Source organism: Thamnophis elegans, chromosome 2 (assembly GCF_009769535.1).
Source record: "Thamnophis elegans isolate rThaEle1 chromosome 2, rThaEle1.pri, whole genome shotgun sequence".
NCBI classification, from domain to species: Eukaryota; Metazoa; Chordata; class Lepidosauria; order Squamata; family Colubridae; genus Thamnophis; species Thamnophis elegans.
This window is the reverse complement of record NC_045542.1, coordinates 138513723-138534164: the sequence shown is the minus strand read 5'-3', so window position 1 is coordinate 138534164 and position 20442 is coordinate 138513723. Positions and strand designations below refer to the sequence as shown.

Below are 20442 nucleotides of genomic sequence, written 5' to 3'. Positions count from 1 at the left end.
AGCTGAAGGTGAAAATGCTTATATCATCTCAAATAGCAACAACCAAAATCCATATGAAACCAGTTTACCATGATAAAAAGAATGTAATGATTAGTTGTGCTTTCTCAAACAAGATGGTGACTGGGAAATGATGGAACACTGGGAATTATTATATTTACTATATTTCTTCAGAAAAGACATCACCACAGTGTGTGTGTGTGAACTAAAAACTAAGGGTTTGGGGCAAAAAGACCTTATTGTTTTTGCAGGAAAGTGGTCCTCTCTAGTGAAGTCTTGTGTATATAGTGGATGTTTTTGGATTTTACAAAAAGCAAGGACCTGAATGAGTAAGGTATTTATTCCCAAAAGGGAACATCAATAATATTATAGGCAAGGTTCTTAGTAGTACAATCAAGCCCATACAATGGAGCTTCAAATAAAACTCTCAGTGACCCTCCACCATTGCCATTATGGGGCAGTTGGGACTCTTCATTCAAACAACATTCAGAGATGTCCACAGGATGGGAACAAAAACATCAAGATGGTCATCCCAACCATGTGATCAAAACACCTTCCTTTTTTTTTTTTTTTACAATGTATGAAAAAAAGCTTGGGGCTTTGATTGTATGGTTGTGGCTTCCATTTTGACTTTGACTCCCTCCGTGCAGACACCCCTAAAAACATTTGAAGAGCCACAGGTTCCTTTTCTATGCTTTACCACTTTTGGAGGGGAAATGTTCCTCAAAAGGGACACAAACCGTGGCTCTAACCCAGGTGTTGTGCACCGTATACCTGTATCTTCCTATGGGGTCTGTATGGTTTGTAGAGGTGCCTCAAGTCAATTACCTTTTATAATATCGTTCCTGTTCTGCCAAGAGGCGTCTAGACAAAAATGCATTTATTTATTAAACAGCCTTTCTTTTCCTCTCTATATAAACGGTACCCAAGGCACTTATTCATATCAATTGTGATACGGCTGTGATGTGATGGAACCGAAATATTTCAGATACTTATTCCATTTGAGAAGTTCAGGGCAATTTGGCTGAGATACAAACTGGAAAATGTTCAGTGCAAAGGCTACCCTTGAAAAGAACAATCCCTGGAAATGTTTTGCTAACTGGAGAATTTTTACGGGGAGACAGGGAGAGAGATAGCAAGTCTGTGACTGAGAGAAAAGGACTGCCTCAAGTGGAAAGGTGATTTGCGTCTCACATTTAAACTCTCTTAAGAGGAAAGGAATCTCTGGGGAGCTTTATGCACGAGTGAGGCATTCTCGGGGGATATGGGTCATGCTAGTAGATATACACAGGAAGATTATTTGACTCCAATTCATGCCACTTGATATAATGTGATAAAACATTTGACATGGGAGATAAGTTCCATTTTAATCTTGCGGGGGGGGGGGGAAAGGAGGACTGAACAAAGAGAATTATGCAGTTGGAAGAGGCTTCAGTGGGAAGGAAAATGGGAATAAAGACGAGAATCAATCATAAGAGGAATTGGGAAAATCTGGGGAAGGCGGACACGGCAGACAAACAGCTTTTCAATCCAATGTAAGCAAGAAAACAGGTAAAACAAACCTGCAGAGAATCTGAATTGGGATACCAGAACACAGGGGAGGGCAGAGAACTTAGAGCACGGATAGCAAAGACAAAGGCAGCTGTTGTACAATTACATAAACACATACACAAAGAAACATGCATTCCTAACAAGTGACCAGAGCAAGAATATTAAGCACCTGCTGTAAGTTGGAATGCTAGGCTATACAATTACTGTCAGGACAAAAAAAAAAGTATTCTAGAAGTTAAAAAAAAGCATCAGAAAGGTGAAGGAACTGTGAAATGTATGACATTCAAATAAAATCGTAGTTAATTCTTTAAAACAATTGGGTGCTATATCCTCTTTCATAGTTGGAATCACATCCAATCTCAGAATTAACCTTATTTATTCAGATTGGAAAATGGATACAGAAACCTTCCAATATTTTCAAACTATTTTTTTTAATTTTTGAAAAAATGGGCCAAATCAGGGTTAAAGTTGCTGGTCCTTCAGTAAAAAGTTTTACTTGCCATCGGATCACACATGCACTTTTCCCTGAGGGTTCATCTTCTCTCCCAGTTGGGGAACAAGACTTTAAGGCTAAGAAAATATGGCTGATACATTCTTACGTCAAAGTGATAAGTATTGATTTAAGGTGCTCTTATCCTAAAATCTAAACAGAGGGAAAGTGAGTCAAAGTAGCTTGGCGTAAGGCATTAGAGCAGACAAGTAGCAGATAAGTTGAGTATCATTCAGAAAAAAAGAGGGGAGGGAACAGAAATTTCCTTCAAAAATAAAAGAGAAAACAACAACAAAAAAAGGAAAAAAAAGAGACTACTATCATTGATCATTTCTCTCAAAATGTGACTTATCCTCCTGTCTCATTTTGTCACATTTTGTAGCTCCCCCTCTTGGATCTCCAAGGAGGAGGGGGCATTTACTTACATCAAATAACCTTTCTATATACATCTCCTCATTGACCTTATCACGCAGAATGTCCTGAGAATGGCGAACGAAGGTCACGTAGGCATCAGCAACGTCCATCCCTGGTTTCTGTACAGAGAAAAAGAGTGAGAAGGAGAGAAAATTAAAAAGGAACAAGGAGGGGAGAAGCATAAACATGGCATATCTTCAAGACAATCTGTTTATTCAGTGGTGAGCATCTTCCACTATATTCTCTTTCTTCTATTTCTCTTCACATTACAGCTGAGGGACCTATTCTAGTTGACACACTTAGACTTATTTGGAAATCAGCAAAACCTTTCAACTGTGTGTAGCAGGTAACTAAAGCACCTAAGTATTGGTTTGCATAGCTCAAATATCTCTTTCTGTCTCTCTCTCTCAGTCCTTTCTTCTCTTCTTGACTTAATTAGCACAGTGTTTCTCAAAGTTAGTAACCTTAAGATTCATGGACTTCAACTCCCATAATTCCTCAGCCATATAGCTGGCTCAGCCAGCATAGCTAGCTGGGGAATTCTGGGAGTTGAAGTCTACACATCTTAATCTTCCCAAGATTGAGAAACACTGAATTAACACAACAACCATCCATGCGGCTTCACCATCACCTCTTTAGAATCCTCCAAGAAAATCCTCTCTACTCTAATACGAAAAAAGGAACCCTCAGACCTATTCAAATCTAGTGGACCAAATCAGTGGTGAAATTCAATTTTTTAAAGAAAAATACCGGTTCTGTGGGCGTGGCTTGGTGGGTATGGCAGAGGAAGGATATTGCAAAATCCCCATTCCCTCCCCACTCCTGGAGGAAGGATATTGCAAAATCTCCTTTCCCACCCCACTCTGGGGCCAGCCATAGGCAGTATTTGCCGGTTCTCTGAACTATTCAAAATTTCTGCTACCAGTTCTCCAGAACCTGCTGAATTTCACCTTGGGCCAAAGATTCTTGAAATACATTTTATATTCAGTTTTGAATACCCAAACACATGTGTTTAAAAATAAAATATCATTTTGAGTAATTGCTAAATCCCCCCCCCCTTGAGCTGTTGAGCTACCAAATCTATTACCTACCTGTCAAAAACACAAACACCAAAAACATTCATGTGATAGATATAGGTTTCCAGTGTATAGTTGCTGATGGAAATGAGATACCTTACTTCAGCCCAATGAAGGTAACAGACCCTTAATTCTAGCTAATTTGGGTTAGATTTTTATCGTAAACATTATTTCCAATGCATTTGCAACTTTCCGTGTGGGAATTATAAACAGCAAGACTGCCTTCTGAGTAAGCAAGTATAAAACTGCTCCATTCATCTCCTGCCATTCCCGTGAAGCTGCAACACACCAATTTCCCTTAAATCTGAATGTATAAAGTTTGCAAGATATGTGATGATTGTGACAGTCTGTATTACACTCACCAGAATCTAATAAGGGGGAAAATTGGGGGAGGGGGGAAACAATCACTAAGTAAGTTACATGCTTTGATATAATGGAATCAAACTCATCTCAAAGGAAACCCATTAAAATGCTAAAATAAGAGTCATTATAAACACTGCCACACAATTCTTAAATGTTGGTGGCACGTGGGAAGTTTCATAATAACGGGTGTCATTACTTTTATTACTGTGTTTTACTGCAGATCACAAAGTATCATTTCTCAATGAGATGTGATTGTCATCCACTGTAAATTGAAGTTAGTTAACACCCATTTTCTGGGTGAAAATTAGGAAGTTTGAGAAGCAGTAGGACGGTGTGCGCGTAACGTAGTGTGTGTGTGTGTGCGCGCGTGTGCGTGCACGCACATGCACATTTATGCACATGTGTGTGTGCGCGCGCATTTGTGTATATAAACATAGAAATACAATTATCAAGCAACGGGCAATGATTGGCTCTAAGATGCCAGTAACATTTTTAACACCTACTGAAACAATGACAAGGTATTAATTTAAAAAAAAAAACAACCAACAATGAGAACAATATACAGTAAAATATGATGGTGATATTTTTTCAAGGCAATTTCCAGCAACTGAATTGCACTAAGGCTGCAAATAATAATAATAATAATAATAATAATAATAATAATAATAATAATAATAATGACAACAACAACAACAACAACAACAACAACAATAAATTGAGTGTTGTCCCGATTTTAATCGGAGCCCTTGGAGCAATACCTAAAGGGCTACCTTGCTATTTGGAAATTCTAAATTTATCGGACTTGAACATTCTGACTCTACAAAAAACCACCCTACTTGGAACAACTTATATCCTCCGACGTTACCTTAACAGTTCCTAGGTCCTTGGTTAGGACTCGAGCTCTTGAGCTACCAACCAGCCCCAAAGGCTGTGAATCTCACCAAAAATTAACCACATAATAATAATGATAAACAAACATATATTTAAAGAAGATACTTGGTTGATACCTAGGATGCTGACAGCAACCCATATCAATCATTAGCACACGGAATGGCACAGCTAACCTAAAGATGCTGTAAATCCAAGGCAGTAATGATAAGTATCCCATCATCTTGTAGGGTGGTATAAAAATTTAATAAATAAATAAATAAATAAATAAATAAATAAATAAATAAATAAATAAATCCAATTCTCTACTACTTTCTTCTTGTTTTCCTCTTTAAGGATGACATTTCTGCATCTGCGCACGCATACAGGAGGAGAGGATTTCCAATATTACAGGAAGCGAAGTTCTTATTGTCATTTTCGAAAAATCTGCTGAGCTAGAAAAATGACAATATTGGGAATGTGATTTCAACATGCCTAAGCCATGGTGTTCTGATTTAACTTTCCTTCCTTGTATGCAAAGCCATTATTAATACTGAGTTAATTGTTAAGATGGCTTTTTCTGCAAGATTATCCTGCCCAGATAGGAAAAAAAAATTGAGTTTGAACTAGAGGAAAATGTCTGCCAAACTTTGCTTCCTTGTAATGTTCAGTGGGGATATATAATGTTACATGTGTATTGTAATATTCAGTAAAGGAACATGGTGGTTCAGTGGCTAAGACTCTGAGCTTGTTGATCGGAAAGGTCAGCAGTTTGAGTCCCTAGCACTGCGTAAAAGAGTGAGCTCTCGTTACTTGTCCCAGCTTCTGTCAACCTAGCAGTTCGAAAGCATGTAAAATGAAGTAGAAAAATCGGAACCACCTTTGGTGGGAAGGTAACAGCGTTCCATGCGCCTTCAGCATTTAGTCATGCCAGCCACATGACCACGGAGACATCTTTGAACAGCGCTGGCTCTTCGGCTTTGAAATCGAGATAAGCACTGTCCCCTAGAGTAAGAATGACTAGCACATGTGTGCGAGGGAAACCTTTACTTTTACCCCAATGTTCAGTGGAGGGGCTGGAGGTTTTTATCTTCCATCTCACTCTACTTTAAAGAGTGGGTTGTGAAGCTAAAATAGGATATCAGGAGTATCCCACTGGGCTTTATGAATGAGCAGGACATATTTTGGGTGAATAGATATGTAACATTATATAATAAAAATCCACATTTAGGACAAATTACAAAACGAAAGGCATATAAAATATATTTAACTTTTCTCTGCCTTTTCCCCATAAAGATATATTGAAGGAAATTTCTCACTCAGCCACAGTCTATATAATTTATTGTTACTTTCTGTGCACATCTTAATAAATATGGATACATGTACACACAATTTGGAAATGAAAATTTAGAACAGGGGCTCTTATCTGTAAATCCTCAAAATCAAACACCTGCAATTGTCTCCCGCTTTAACAATCATAATCCCTTACTCCAACTTAAACTTAATTTAACTTGCACTTTAACTTAATTTAAATGTTAATTTCAGATATGCAGAGTGCTTTGCCTGAGATCTTTGAGGACTCTTTGCAATCTAATCTAAGCTCTAAATAATGGGCTGCAGCACCATTTACTTTTTTTTTTAAAGGATTAATAAAGTTATTTTGCAGAAAAGTCTTCAGCCTGGTCTTTAATATATATGTATTGCTTATCTACCGTTCACCATCTTCCCCTCAAAAATTATTTCTGCCTTAAAGTTAAAAGGCTGTTTAGGGTTAATACATTCAAGATTGGGCTGTAAAGGAGAGAGAGAGAAATGTGCACTCTCATACTTGCATGATTGTCAACATAGATTTACAATAAAGTAGAATTAGCTCGTGTGGTTGTGATTCCTATCTGGTTCCCCTGTGTGGTCGACATCAATCTTGTAAGCATTAAAGTACAATATCTCTCTCTCTCTCTCCCTCTCTCTCTCTCTCTCTCTCTCTCTCTCTCTCTCTCTCTCTCTCTCTCTCTCTCTCTCTCTCTCTCTCTCTCACACACACACACACACACACACACACACACACACACACACACATTTATTTACAGCCTGAGAAACAAGGGATGGTCCCTTCTGAGCTTATTGCCCTATCCACTATCCAACTGTGGGCTCTGCTATCTCTTTTTGGGCTGTTCCCTTGGCAGTGTCTCTTTGCCCAGACTCCCAAGGACTTTCTTACAGTCTCCCCTTATTCACTTTCATCCAATGAAATCATCCTACAACATGCTTGGTCCTCAAATTTCTCTAGGTGCCATTGTCTGTCTTTTCCCATTCCCCAAACCTTTGGAGATGGCCCAGCACCTTTGGAATCAGCTCCTTCTTCTGCTTTGCCTCTGGGAAAATTGGATGGCCTTTAAAAAGGTTATTTTAATCAACTTTTATGAAGGTAGGTAGCTTTTAGGCTATATTGGCATTGGATTGAATATAGACTCTGCAGTATTATAGAGTGACAATACTTATAGGCTTCCAATACATATGGAAGTTCTGTTTCTCTTGTCTTAGTTGTAAATATTTAATTTATTGGACTGACGATTAAGTTGTGCATTAATTTTATTGGATGAAATTACTATAATTTCCTTTTGATCTGTACCAAGACTTTGCAACAGTTCAGAAATTCTTCCTCCTCCTCCTCCTCCTCCCCTATATGGAAGCTTATAGCATGGTTGTTTTATTTGGTTTTATATTCTATGCAAACTGCTAAGGGGTTTCCCCCCAAAAAAGTGATGGGATAGCAATGTGATTGATAAATAAATATATAAAATAAATGAAAAATAAACTCATAATAACAGTAATCATTTCTTATTACATTGTTACTTATTACACAGTAAAACAAGCTACTAGAACTGTTTGCCACGGAAGGTAAAACAAACATAATTCAGTTTCAGCCCACTCATTCTAGCTTTGTTTGTCTACCACTTTAAACATCTGAGCACCTGCTAACTCTGGATCCTGATGTAGAACTTTTATTCATTTCAAACAATGTTATGTCGGGCTTTACTGTATTTCAGGCCTTCTCCAATTACTGGGTCATTCCTGGAAGAAAGAGCACAAAACCCAAGGAAGCCTCCTGGTAAAGAAAGAGGCCCATCAGATTTGTACCCTGTAATAACAGTGAGAATCAATCTAGTGCCAGTTCTCTGATTTTGAAAGACTGATTTGAGTTGCTGTTCCTTGTTAGGAGCTCAAGGGCTTCCACATTGGCATTCTTAACACTCTGCCTTGATTTTTACAGAGTAACGTTCTTCCATCCAAAATGAAGAATTACCTCCCTGTTTCCTTCTTTGACCTCACATGCCTTTTCCTCCAGGCTGATCCCATATTTAGCCTGCTTCCATGTCACCCTTGGAAACCTTCGCTCACTTTAAGATGTTGAAAATGACAATGTGATCCAACAGGAACTTCCTAGAGAAGTGATGGTGAACCTTTTCGGAGCCACGATCTGGAAAAGCCGAACTTCTGGGTTTTAGCATGCATGCGCGCCAGACAATCAGCTGGGTGGCGTGCATGCTCAGGCCAGTTTTTGACAATGCTGCGCGGAGAAAGGTATCACGCTCAGGAAAAGCCAAACCTCCGAATTCTGGTGCGCATGTGTGCCCGGTGATCAGCTGATTGGTGTGCAGGTGCACACCGGTTTTCGGCACTGCCATGTGCACAAATGACAGCTGATCATCATCGCATGCACATGTGTGGCAGAAACCTGAAAGTCAAACAGGCAAGCCTGCGTGTGCCGGGCAACATGGCTTCACATGCCACTTTGGGCACACTTGCCATAGGTTTCCCATCACGGTCCTAGAGTCTCTGAAACTGCATTATAAACTCTGCTTACTCTCATCTCCTTCTTGAGGTCTCTCTTTGCAAAAAAAAAAAAAAAAAAAAGGTCAGGTCAGCCAATTCATACCAATCCTTAAAAGTTCTTCCACATCTCAAAGAGGTGTGATCATGTTTTGTGATCTGGGACAGATAATTTACAAAGCAACTGTGGCTGCATGGTTATAATGAAAGACATTGCAAATTTTCATCATCTTTGTTCCATATTTTTCACCTCAAAACATTTACTTTTAACATATGTTTTATTGGACCAGACTTCCCAATGATCACTGAGAAAGATCCAAAAAAGGATCAGCTCTCATAAACTTTGGATGAAAAATCTCATTATCATTCTTGATTCAGAGAAGAGCCAATCACTGTATCATTGTAAAAAGGCATCACTTCCCTTACAAAAAGGGTGGGAGGGAAAAAATAAAAAAGAGAGTGCTATATTTAAATAAAGCTTACAGGCACATCCACGTATTTGGAAGCTGCTTTCACCTAAAATAGAAACACAGCAGACATTAAATTTGTTACTTTTACACTAATAAAATAATATAGGAAAACAAATTATGGTATTTGCAGCATTGTTAGAAAATAACGAGTGACAAGTTAAATTTATATGGCAGGCACATACACACACACATATATATCCAACGTGCAATTCCCCTTCTGAAGTAAGCTACCTTGTGCAAAGTGCAGAAAGAAATTATGAACTGAAGGAGTAAAGGCATTAGAGAGGAAAGGGAAATAAAATTGTATCTGGTTTACACCAACAACATTCACTATACCACTCCAGATACAAGTAGTCCTCGGGTTACAACCACAACTGAGCCCAAAACTTATGTTGTTAGCAGCAAAACGTTTGTTAAGTGACTTTTGCCCCATTTTAGGACTTTTCAATACATTTGTTAAGTGAATCACTGCAGGCAACTGGACTTTTTTTTTTTTGAAGATGTTTTGCTTCTTATCCAAGAAGCTTCTTCAGCTCTGACAGGATAGTGGGGAAAGCTGAAGAAGCTTCTTGGATCAGGGAGTGAAACATGTTCAAAAGAAAAAAACAAGGAAGTCCAGTTGCCTCCTGAAAAAGCACCTTTGGGACAACCATGACCTGGATGACTGAGAATCTCTACAGACTCCTGCAGTTGTTAAATTTGGAACGTGGTTGTTAAGTAAATCTGGTTGCTTGTCAGAAGGTCGCAAAAAGTGATCACCTGACCCTGGGACACTGCAACTGCCACAAATGTGAGTGAGTCATCAAGCATCCGAATGTAAATCACATGACCATGGGGATGTTGCAATGGTCGTAAGTGTGAAAAATGGTTATAAGTCTTTTTTTTCCAGTGCCGCCATGGGTGCCTGCAGTGTTGAGATTTTATTGAGATGATGAAATATACATTGTGACATCATAACAAAAGCTCCAGCCCTCATGTGCCTGTATATGACATTTTGATGCAAGTTCAAAAATTGACATAATGCTACACTTTTTTTCATTTATCCTTTTTGCCCAACCTCCCTGCAGATCCATGCTTTTTATTCTTGCTAACCATTCTTGTTTCTGTTATTTTTATCTGCTATTGGTTGCATTATATCCAACCACCATTTCCCCAGTCTTCCTTTTCCTCTCTCTTCCTGTTCACTCTACTTTTACATATTTGTTCCATAATTCAATCCTCATTAATTCTAGGTAGCTTTGATGACATTCTTTGCATCTATCTTTTTCTCTCTAAACATATTATACAGTATCTTTTTCTAATACTAATTTTTGCAGCAATCATTCTCTTTAATGCATTTTTTTTTGTGATCCTGCCATCCTTTTACTTTACCTTTCCAACACGTGTCATTTTTCAAATTTCCAATTCATGTAACTGAACTTTCTCTGGGATTCTTTTTGCTTTTATTTTGTTCCAAGCAACTCCTACTTTACCTTGCAGTCATTTTCCATTTATTCTGTTGGGAGATTAATCTATTTTCCAATAGATTAATAGCCAAAGTATGGCCTGTCAGAATCTATCAACATCCCTTTTCCTTCCTTAATTCAATCTTCCATCAGCTTAATTGTGCTTTTAGATATATATTCATAACCTCACTTGAACTGATCTATGCTTAATTCTCATGTTCAAAACAAAGTTTTTTTCTAAGCAGATATATATCTTTCATTGTTCTCTAGAGTCTGTAAATGGTCCAATCATTTTTTTTGTGCATTGTCTTGTTTTGTTCCCACCCATTCAATCAGGTTACATATGAGAATGATTTCTGAATCCCATTCATTCAGAAAAATTGTACATTTCTCCCTAAAATTCATATGTGGTTCTTCCATTCACCAAAATGCTGCTTGCATCTATTGATGGATTCCTACTGTCCTACATATCCACAACAAGTTAGATAACACCAGTTCATACTTTCAGCAAAATGTTTTAGGCTTTTTGTTCATAATCAAACTAATATCTTCACTTCCCTGTATGTATTTCTCAGCTGAACCACGTGCTTAGACAACCTTCATTGCACAGCAAATTAGAATCTTCTACATTCCATGGTCATCGCCAGATGGATCCCAAAGTTATGATCATCACCCCATGGCCACCATGAGAGGGGACCCACATATATTCACCTCTGCCATCTCTCATAACTTTAGTCCATCAAGAATTTTGTTTCATGCTTTTTATGAAGATGTAAAGGGCTATCCTAAATTATTAGCTTGAGTTCTAGCTCTGCTACATGCAGAGCTATGCATTTTTACCTTTGGGAAGGACTACATTGATCAGATTGGGCACATTTTGGCCAGTGTGTTACCAGTGCAACCAAAGCCACTTTTAATCCATGCAAGTTCATTCTGTTCAATGCAAAATAGCATCTATAATCTCAAGACTACCTCAAGACCAATTATGGACAATCAACTATTGTCCTCATCCCATCTATCTGAAGGCATCTGCAGACTTGACACATGCTCAGGATGGATTGAGAAATGTTAATTAAAGAAAATAAAATCAGTCAAGGAAAAAACTATTAAATAGTACATGTACCTTTAAAACAATCATAGGATATGAATAGGTTAGTAAATGAAAGCACATCAATTTATTATAGGGCCTTTGCAATGTTAGATGAATAACTTCCCTGTTATTTGTTACAATTGGAATTAGAACTCCTGAATATCTATATCTATCTCTATCTCTATCTCTCTATCTCTCTATCTCTCTATCTCTCTATCTCTCTATCTCTCTATCTATCTATCTATCTATCTATCTATCTATCTATCTATCTATCTATCTATCTATATTACACACACACACACACAGTGTATAGATTAGATATAGATATAGATATAGATATAGATATAGATATAGATATAGATAGAGATAGAGATAGAGATAGAGATAGAGATAGAGATAGAGATATATATCAGACTCTACAATATTCCAACTAGGCTGCAAAGATGTGGAACCCCTATGAAACATTCCAGATTGTATACAAATTTATAGTGGATGATGTTGCCTATTTCATTTGGAAAGAACATCATCACTGTTTCCTAAATGCAGGACTGTTGTTTTGAGTTCATCACTTATCCAAATCAACGCAACGCCACACAAGCAGCATCTCACTCTCTGAGCTGGGATTCATACCTGAGAACTGGAAGCTTTTATTTACCTCCTTATCACCCACAAAATTGCACTGAGCAACAGTATGTGAAAAACAGTTGTGAAAGAAATCCTACTTGTCAATACCACACTGGGATTTCTGCATGCCGGGTGGCTTCAAAAAGGGCAGCTGTGATTGTGAAAATAGCAGCAGCAAAAGCATCTGTGTAGCGAGTGATGCTTTACTGGGCTTTTGCACATCTGATTCTTCCGTGCGATTGCATGCCATGAAAATCTGGAGTAGGGGAGCATCTGATTGTATGTGAGAATTTGGCATTTAAATGTTCCCAATATCCCAGGAGCCCTGAGGTATATGGTATCCCCTCCTCCCCATCCAATGCACCTTTCTGAAAGAAAGGAGCAAAACTGTGCTAACTTGTCCATTGGGGAGGAGAGGAGGTCTGACAATGCCAAAAGCCTTTTCTGCTCCTTTCCCTTTCCCTATACACAACTTGGCTATTTCTGCAGCTGGCACCCGAAGGGGTGTGTCTATGTGTGTGTGTGTGTGTGTGTGTGTGTGTGTGTTGTGTTATGTAATTTTCCATGCAATTCTGAGTGAACACAGCTAACTAACTGAACAGCTTCCAGATGGATAGAGAGACCCTTTGATGAGGGTACCAGAATGCATCCCATCTGCAAGGCTGTGAATTTCTGAAACAAATATGCATTTAATTAGAATACATCACCGAACACCACCCTTGTTTGGGTTTTAAAATGCTCACCTGTTCCTAAATATTTCTAAAACTCTGGGTAAAATCATTCTGAAGACAACACAGATACCTGGATCCGCTCACAGATCAACCACTTTGTGTGAGGATTACATTTTCCATTCAAGTTGAAAGCATAAAGGCTTCAGCCCAAGTGTGAGCAAATGGACACAGTTTTGTGAGCAAAAATTTACACAGAACTATGCATGCTATTGAGATTAAGCTTACCAGTGCAAGTCCATTTGGGAAAAAGCACAGACCCATAGCAAAACTTGAGTGAGCGACGGCAGGAAGGAAAATGCTGATAACCCTGTTGTCTTATAAAAGGCGTTTTCCCAAAAGCTCTAAGGCAGGTTGTTGTCTGTCATAATCTGCCCTTTAACATCGGAAAGCCCATAAGCCACTCTAGATATTTGTAATTCTCTAAGTAAGTTGGATTTGCTAAACACCTCATGATTGACTTAACAAGTGCATAAGATCATTCCCACTTCCTAAAAGATCCTGCAGTCAGGATTTCCATTCACACCATTCAGCTGTTTTTCATTAATTAGCTAGTTAACATTTTGCCCTTTCCGCGCCACCCAATTCTTCAGCAAAAATCATCAAACAAAATTGAAAAGAGGGCTAAGAAGAGGAGACAGAGCCAAGGAGATGAAGCTGCTGAACTTGGCAAAAGTTACTTGATCCTAAATACGTATTAGATATCCTAGTAATAGAATTAGCTAAGTTATGTCATCAATGCATGTTGTATTGCAGGGGTCATAAGAACACACTGCTTACTCCTTGGTTAAAATAAAGTCAGGACATACTATAAATTGCTTAATAATAACCCTGGCATTGAAATCACAGCAAAATGAAATAAATATTTGTCATGATAAATATGGATAAAAGCTAAAATACAGCAATAATTCAGTACGTGCTGCCTATTCCCATCTCAATTGCCTCTACAAACTTTAAAACGACAACAATATTAACAACAACCAATCGACCACAACTGCTTGTTTTTCTTCAGTGCAAACTTTGGCTAGATGGATGGCAGTTTCCACATGCCGGGTGTTGTGTGATTTTCATTTTTTAAATTTTTTTGGCTGGGCTGCAGTGCTTTGGGAACGATGTGATTTCTTTCCCATGAAATTTCTCAGTTTATGGCAACAATTTGTGCAGAACAAAAATAAGACTGCTTGTAACCTCTCCCAAGGGTAAAATACATTCTCTGGTTTAATTAATGTAGCAAATCATTTTTTTCCCTCTTCAAAGAGGAAAAAGCTCTTCATATTAAATGGATCCTTGGCAGATGTCATTACAGCTCGGTGCAAATCCCTTCGTAGGCAAAGATACCTATTTAAATAACTGGGCTGCTTGATCCAAGGAACATCAATGACTGTAGGAAGCATCCTACTTCAGCTATCCAAGCAAATATGGAGCGATGTCTCATTGTCTCATACAGAAAGAAAGAAAGAAACCACCAAGTACTTTATAATGATGTGGTTAGTGCGAATGCTATTAGGAAAACTGATGTATTAATTTTAAGATAGATTTCACAGCAAGGATTGAAAATGAAGGTATCCTACTAGGTGATAAAACGACTTGTCATAAGAGCCCTGGTGACATGTCATTTTCTAAGAAACTGAACAATGTTTGATGAAAGAAGTTGGGAGAAAGCTGCTTGTTTTGATTTTTTTTAACGCTCTAGTTACATTTTTTCCCTTTATGGAATTATATATTTACTTTACAGTAGAAGACTGAATAGATAGTAGTAGCATAATTTCTGATTATTTGCCAAGATAACTATGAGAATGATTCTAGCATATTAAGCTTTCTTTATGAACAATATCATAAGCATATGAGAAGATTCTCAATAATTTCTTATTTCGGGGCTCCATTCAATTGTTCAATTCTTAGTTTGTTAAACCATAGTTTAGTAGGTGTTGTAAGACCTTGTGCCTCATCCTCAATCTCCTTTCTTTCTTTTTCTTTTTGTTCTTATTTTCTGGATAAATTAAAACAAGCAATCCATTCCAACTCAACAAGGTAAAAGGTCTAATGTAAATATATTAAGCAATATCTCATTCAGTGTTCAATTCTGGTTCAAGAACTCTGTTTATTAGCATTTACATTTTGATGTATAAAATGTGTTTGCAGTAGAGGCAACACTTCTATTAATGAAGTAACTAAACTGGAATGGCTGTTTTCACAAGTGTCTTCATGTTGTAGGATATGGTCTCCTTGTTTGCAATGAAATCTGCCAAAATTAGTGTTTTAGTGTTCAAGTGTCGCAAGACATCTGGAGAGAAGCTCCACATGTCATGCATTAAAACAAAAACTCTACTCACATGGTTCAGCACACATATTTTGCTTCTGCTAAAATGCTTTCTAAAAGAGCTGAAACACCCAGCTTGAAAGTTAAAAGAAAAAATTAGAACGTTCATTGCAACATTTTTTTTGAGGAACAGATGTGCCTACCATGATAGCAATATCAATAGCACTTAGGCTTATATACCGCTTTACAGTGCTTTACAGCCATCTTTAAACGGTTTACAGAATTAGCATATTGCTCCCAACAATTTGAATCCTCAGTTTACCCACTTTGGAAAGATGGAAGACTTGAGCCTGGTGAGATTTGAACTGCCAAATTGCAGGCAACCAGCAGTCAGCAGAAGTAGCCTGCAGTACTGCACCTTAAGCATTGTGCCACCGTGGCTTCTCCCAACTTTTGCTGCAAAGCAGTCTTGAAAATCTGGACCATGTTTTGGTCAGTCTGTTTATAGCTGGTTGATACACTGCTATGTGATATGTTGGATTTCATTCCTTTCTGGAAATGTGTGAACACTTCAGCTACACATTATTGTATAAATTATATTGTCACCAATTGTTCGGGGGAAGCTGTTCTGACAGGCATACATTGCAATGGATCTATAATAAGTGTGGGTGTTGTTAAAGTCATTAGAAATATCTTTAGCTATTCTGAATATGAACCCACAATGAAGAAAGGTTACATGGTCCTACAAAGTTTGTATGAAACACATCTCACTCAGGAGAAGTGCATGTTCTGCTGCTTGCTTTATGGGATCCTCCAGAAAAATGAACTTTACTGGGTCTACAAGAGTTACAACATCTATCCAATCTAAGAATGCTGGATCACAGCAGTCATTCAGTAATCCCAGTATGTGTTCTATGGCCATTGCTATTCATTAGCATTATATGCTGTATCATGGTGGAAATATGAGGTTTGTTCTTGTAAGAGTCATTTCAAAATTGACTGCGTTGATCCAGGAAATTACTTTTGTTTCTATGTGGAAACCACTTCGGAACGTTGTGCTTGAGGTAGAAAAAAAATGAAACTTGATTTTGGGTTTTACCAATTAGATAGTTTTGTTGTTATATAAATACGTGTTTAAACTAATATGTAAAAGTAAAAAGTTGTGGTTTGATGTTACTACCCTATTCAACTGCACCAAAGGGACTTGCAAGGCAATGTCTTTTCTTTCTTCTTCCCCTCTGTTCCATACTTTTCCCTTCCCTTTTCCCTTCCCTATTTTCCCTATTATTTGCTTTTGTATTTTTTTGTATGTTATAAACTAATAAAATTGTTTAAATAAAAAACTCTTAAAATGTTGGTCAATGATGTCATTTTTATTCTAAAGACATAGGATAGAACTGCCTCTAAAATTACAGTGATTTTCAATGATTGGGTATCAAGGACTTGCATCTGACAGCTCCCAACTACTAAAGGCATGTCTGCCAACAGTGTTTTAAGTTCCTGGTTTGGCATTACATGTGGGCTTAAAGGAAATCCTTCATAATGACTGGATGTAGAAATTTAAGATCATTCTGTGCAACTCACACTAATTGGCGTTTGCTGTGTCGATCAGCAAAGGCCAAAGCATCCTAGGTTTTTAGATTATCTCCCTGAATTAAGAACTAGTTTGATGTTTCCCAAATTCCATTGATCCATCTGCAGCACTCCGGGTCATTCATTTGTCACCGTTCAGAAAATACTGTGTGATACCCAGGAGGAAGAAACTGGATCCAGAGAAAATAGTTTAGTAGAGATGATGTTGTTAATTACAAAACTTCAAAAGGAGCACTTCTACATTCTGTGCTTAGTTGTCTCAAAGAAAAAGCAAGCTTAACCAACCAATACATTATTTTCTAATCTGATTGAAATTGGACGTTGAAATTAGAGAAATGAAATTGCTACATGATGCTCATTAGGTTTTCTCTTGGTGTTTCTTTAACATATAAAGGTATTTTCATCTCAATAGGTAATGTCTCTAATTTTAAGAGGTAATATCTTTTCCTTCCACTGCATTCTTTATTGGTTTTAGCTGTCTACTAAATTCTATTATACATATTTGAGGGGTTGCCACAGGAGCAAAGAGGTCAAGCTATTTCCCAAAGCACCCGAAGACTATACAAGGAATAATGGATGGAAACTGATCAAGGAGCGATCCAACTAGAAATAAGGAGAAATTTCCTGACAGTGAGAATGATCAACCAATGGAACAGAAGTTGCCTTCAGAAGTTGTGGGAGCTTCAGCTCTGGAGGCTTTCAAGAAGAGACTGGTGTCAGGTCTGCAGCTGGTTCTTTTGGGGATCTTTGGCTTGCCACACAAATATTCTATTCTACTATGCTATTTCATTAGTGGGGAATTGGGAGGAGGAATAGTAAGGAGTAGAATGTGATGTTGCCAAAATAAAATTCCTTTCTAGAATCCAAGGTCATCCTTCGTCTCTACACCTCTGCACCTGATCGGAACTGGATGGGTGGAACTGCCAGCATGGTAGTGGAAGATTGGACCATGTGATGGACTTGTGGGTGGGGGGGGCAAAACCATGAATCTCAACTGGGTAGGGAAAACCAGGAAGCTCAGATTCGGGTTTTCCCAGATGTGCCAACATGGCTCTCTTAATAAATTAGAACTTTGAGCAATACTTTGCCTTGGACTCTGATTTAATTTTGGATGTTATTTGGAACCCTGACAACTGGACTGACATGTGTCAGAAATTGTGTAGAGTTTGCTTGGTGGGGGGTGGAATTAGACTAGATTACCTACAAGGTCCCTTCCAATTCTGTTAATCTGTAATTGTAGTTTTATGATTATGTGAAATGCACCAATAGGAGCTTCCAGTGACAGTAGCAGAATATCTGTTCTTGTTCTGATCTAGATCCCAAAGGTGCTTTTTCAAGAGGCAACTGAACTTCAGCTCTGAGTTGAAGAAGCTTCTTGGATGAGAAGTGAAACATCTTCAGAGAAAATAAGAAACTATGACTGTGGATGACTGAGAATCTTCATAGACATTCTATTTTTATTTCTTTGTGCAAAAGAACAGAACAGAGGAGCCAGAAGCTGAGAATGGGCATGCAAGCTGTACCTCTTGAGCTTAAAAATTAGACCCATTTTTTCCCCTTGGACTTGAGAAAGAAAATATTCTATAGCCATTTTATTTTCTTAATCAACATAGCTGGCACGCAGAGAGGGAAATAGCAGCAGATGCTCTTCCTAAGACCACTTGGATTAGTTTCAAAAATTAAGTTGCAATTTTCCCTTGGTGGGGGCAGAAGTTCAAAGATAATGGCTGGATTAATTTGAAATAAGTTTGAATGAGCTTATGTGGCTCTATTTTTTTCTTTGCAAAATTCTCCATGATAGTATGCACTGCAGCAATGAAGAAATGTTGGTTTTGCCAGATTTATTGGAGTTTTATTTTTCATCTTGATTGCTTCTTTTAGATATACTTTAAAGCAGCTTAAAATGTATCTTGAAAGACAGTTAATAAAAACTCCAAATTAATTGCTATGTAATGTAAGGTAAAATAAAGGCTCTGTTACATCTTTCCCAACTTAGTGGCTTTTAGTTGTGCTGCATCAACTCTTTTAATCTTTATCCCTCCCTCCCTCCCTCCCTCCCTTCTGGAGACATGTAGAGCCACAATACCCTTGATTTGCAATCATTTGCTTAGTGACTGTTCAAAGTTACCTCAGCACTGAGAAAAGTGACTATGACTTTTCACACTTATGATCAATGCAGCATCCCATGGTCACAGAATTCAGAATTTGGGCACCTGGCAACTGGCATGTATTTATGATGGTTGCAGTGTCCTGGGGTCATGTGATCACCATTTGTAACCTAATTGGCTGCCAACAATGGGGGAAGCCAGGTTCACTTAATGACTGCATGAGTCCCTTAATAGGTGCAGCCATTTGTTTAACAAATGTGGGGAAAAGATTGTAAAATGAGATGCAACTCACAACTGCCTTACTTAGCAATGGAAATTTTGGGCTCAGTTGAGGTGGTAAGCTATGGAGTACTTTTACACCATCCAACTATATCCAATGCACCATCTAAAACCCCATTCATAGCTCTTGAATTCTTGGATATTTGTATCTTTCCCTCATGACTTTAAACAGTTCTTCTTGCTTTCTATTTTCTTTTTTATCCTGGATCCCCCTCTATCCAGTTTTCTAACTTCCCCAAGTCACATAAGAGCTATGGTGGCGCAGTGGTTAGAATGCAGTATTGCAGGCTAATTTTGTTGATTACCAGCCATTTGATCCTAAGTGGCTCAAGGTTGACTCAGCCTTCCATCCTTCTGAGGTCGATAAAAGGAGGAGCCAGATTGTTGGGGGCAATAGGCTGACTCTGTAAACCACTTAGAGAAGGCTATAAAGCACTGTGAAGCGGTATATAAGTCTAAGTGCTATTGCTATTGCTATATGCCCTCCAAATATTTTCATTCGGCCAACTATAACCCCCTCCTCTTTATCAGGCAGCATTAATAATTAGGGCAGACTTTATTATGAGGCACCCACTTCAAGTAGTAGCGAAATAGAGATCAACAATGACTACCTCTCAACTTCACCTAAGCGCCTAAGTGTTCTCCTCTGTAGCATAAAGGCAGACCTCAACATACAACCATTCATTTAGTGACTGTTCAAAGTTGCAACGGTACTGAAAAAAAGTGATTTATGACCATTTTTCAAACTTACGACTGTTGTAGCATTCCCATGATCAAAATTTGGACATAGGGCAACTGGTTCATATTTATGTTACAATGTCCCTTGTGATCCCCTCTTGTGATCTGATGACAGGCAGAGTCGATGGGGAAGCGAGATTCCCTTAACAACCGTGTTACCAACTTAACAACTGCAGTGAGATTCACTTAACAACTGGAGCTAGAAAGATTGTCAAATGGGGCAAAACTCACTTCAGAACCATCTTGCTTAGCAACAGAAATTTTGGGCTCAATTCTGGTGATGAGTAATCAAAAACTACCGGTATGCCATGTGATTTTTCCTTGAGCCAGGAAAACATCTCAAAAATGGAAGATGCTCTTACATCAGCTATTATTCTAGTCACAATAGGGAAGGAATGCCACATAGACTTTTGATTCAGGCACAAAAATATCATGAGCTAGACATCGATGATAGATCCATCCTGTCTTGCTCCCTCTTTTCCTTTTTAACCACGTAATCAGAAGTAGCTGAAAGCAAA

At 38.2% G+C, this 20442-nt stretch overlaps 1 protein-coding gene across 13 annotated transcripts in view; it reads right to left on the bottom strand.

Moving 5' to 3' along the window:
* CADPS (calcium dependent secretion activator) overlaps positions 1-20442 on the bottom strand; it is a 440774-nt gene that overhangs the window by 56431 nt on the left and 363901 nt on the right. For all 13 annotated transcript variants that reach the window (XM_032210572.1, XM_032210571.1, XM_032210579.1 and 10 more), the window contains 2 exons: positions 9073-9105; positions 2464-2571 (listed from right to left, as the gene is read on the bottom strand). In XM_032210572.1, the coding sequence (XP_032066463.1) occupies positions 2464-2571; positions 9073-9105 (141 nt within the window). The remainder of the gene's footprint in view (positions 1-2463; positions 2572-9072; positions 9106-20442) is intronic.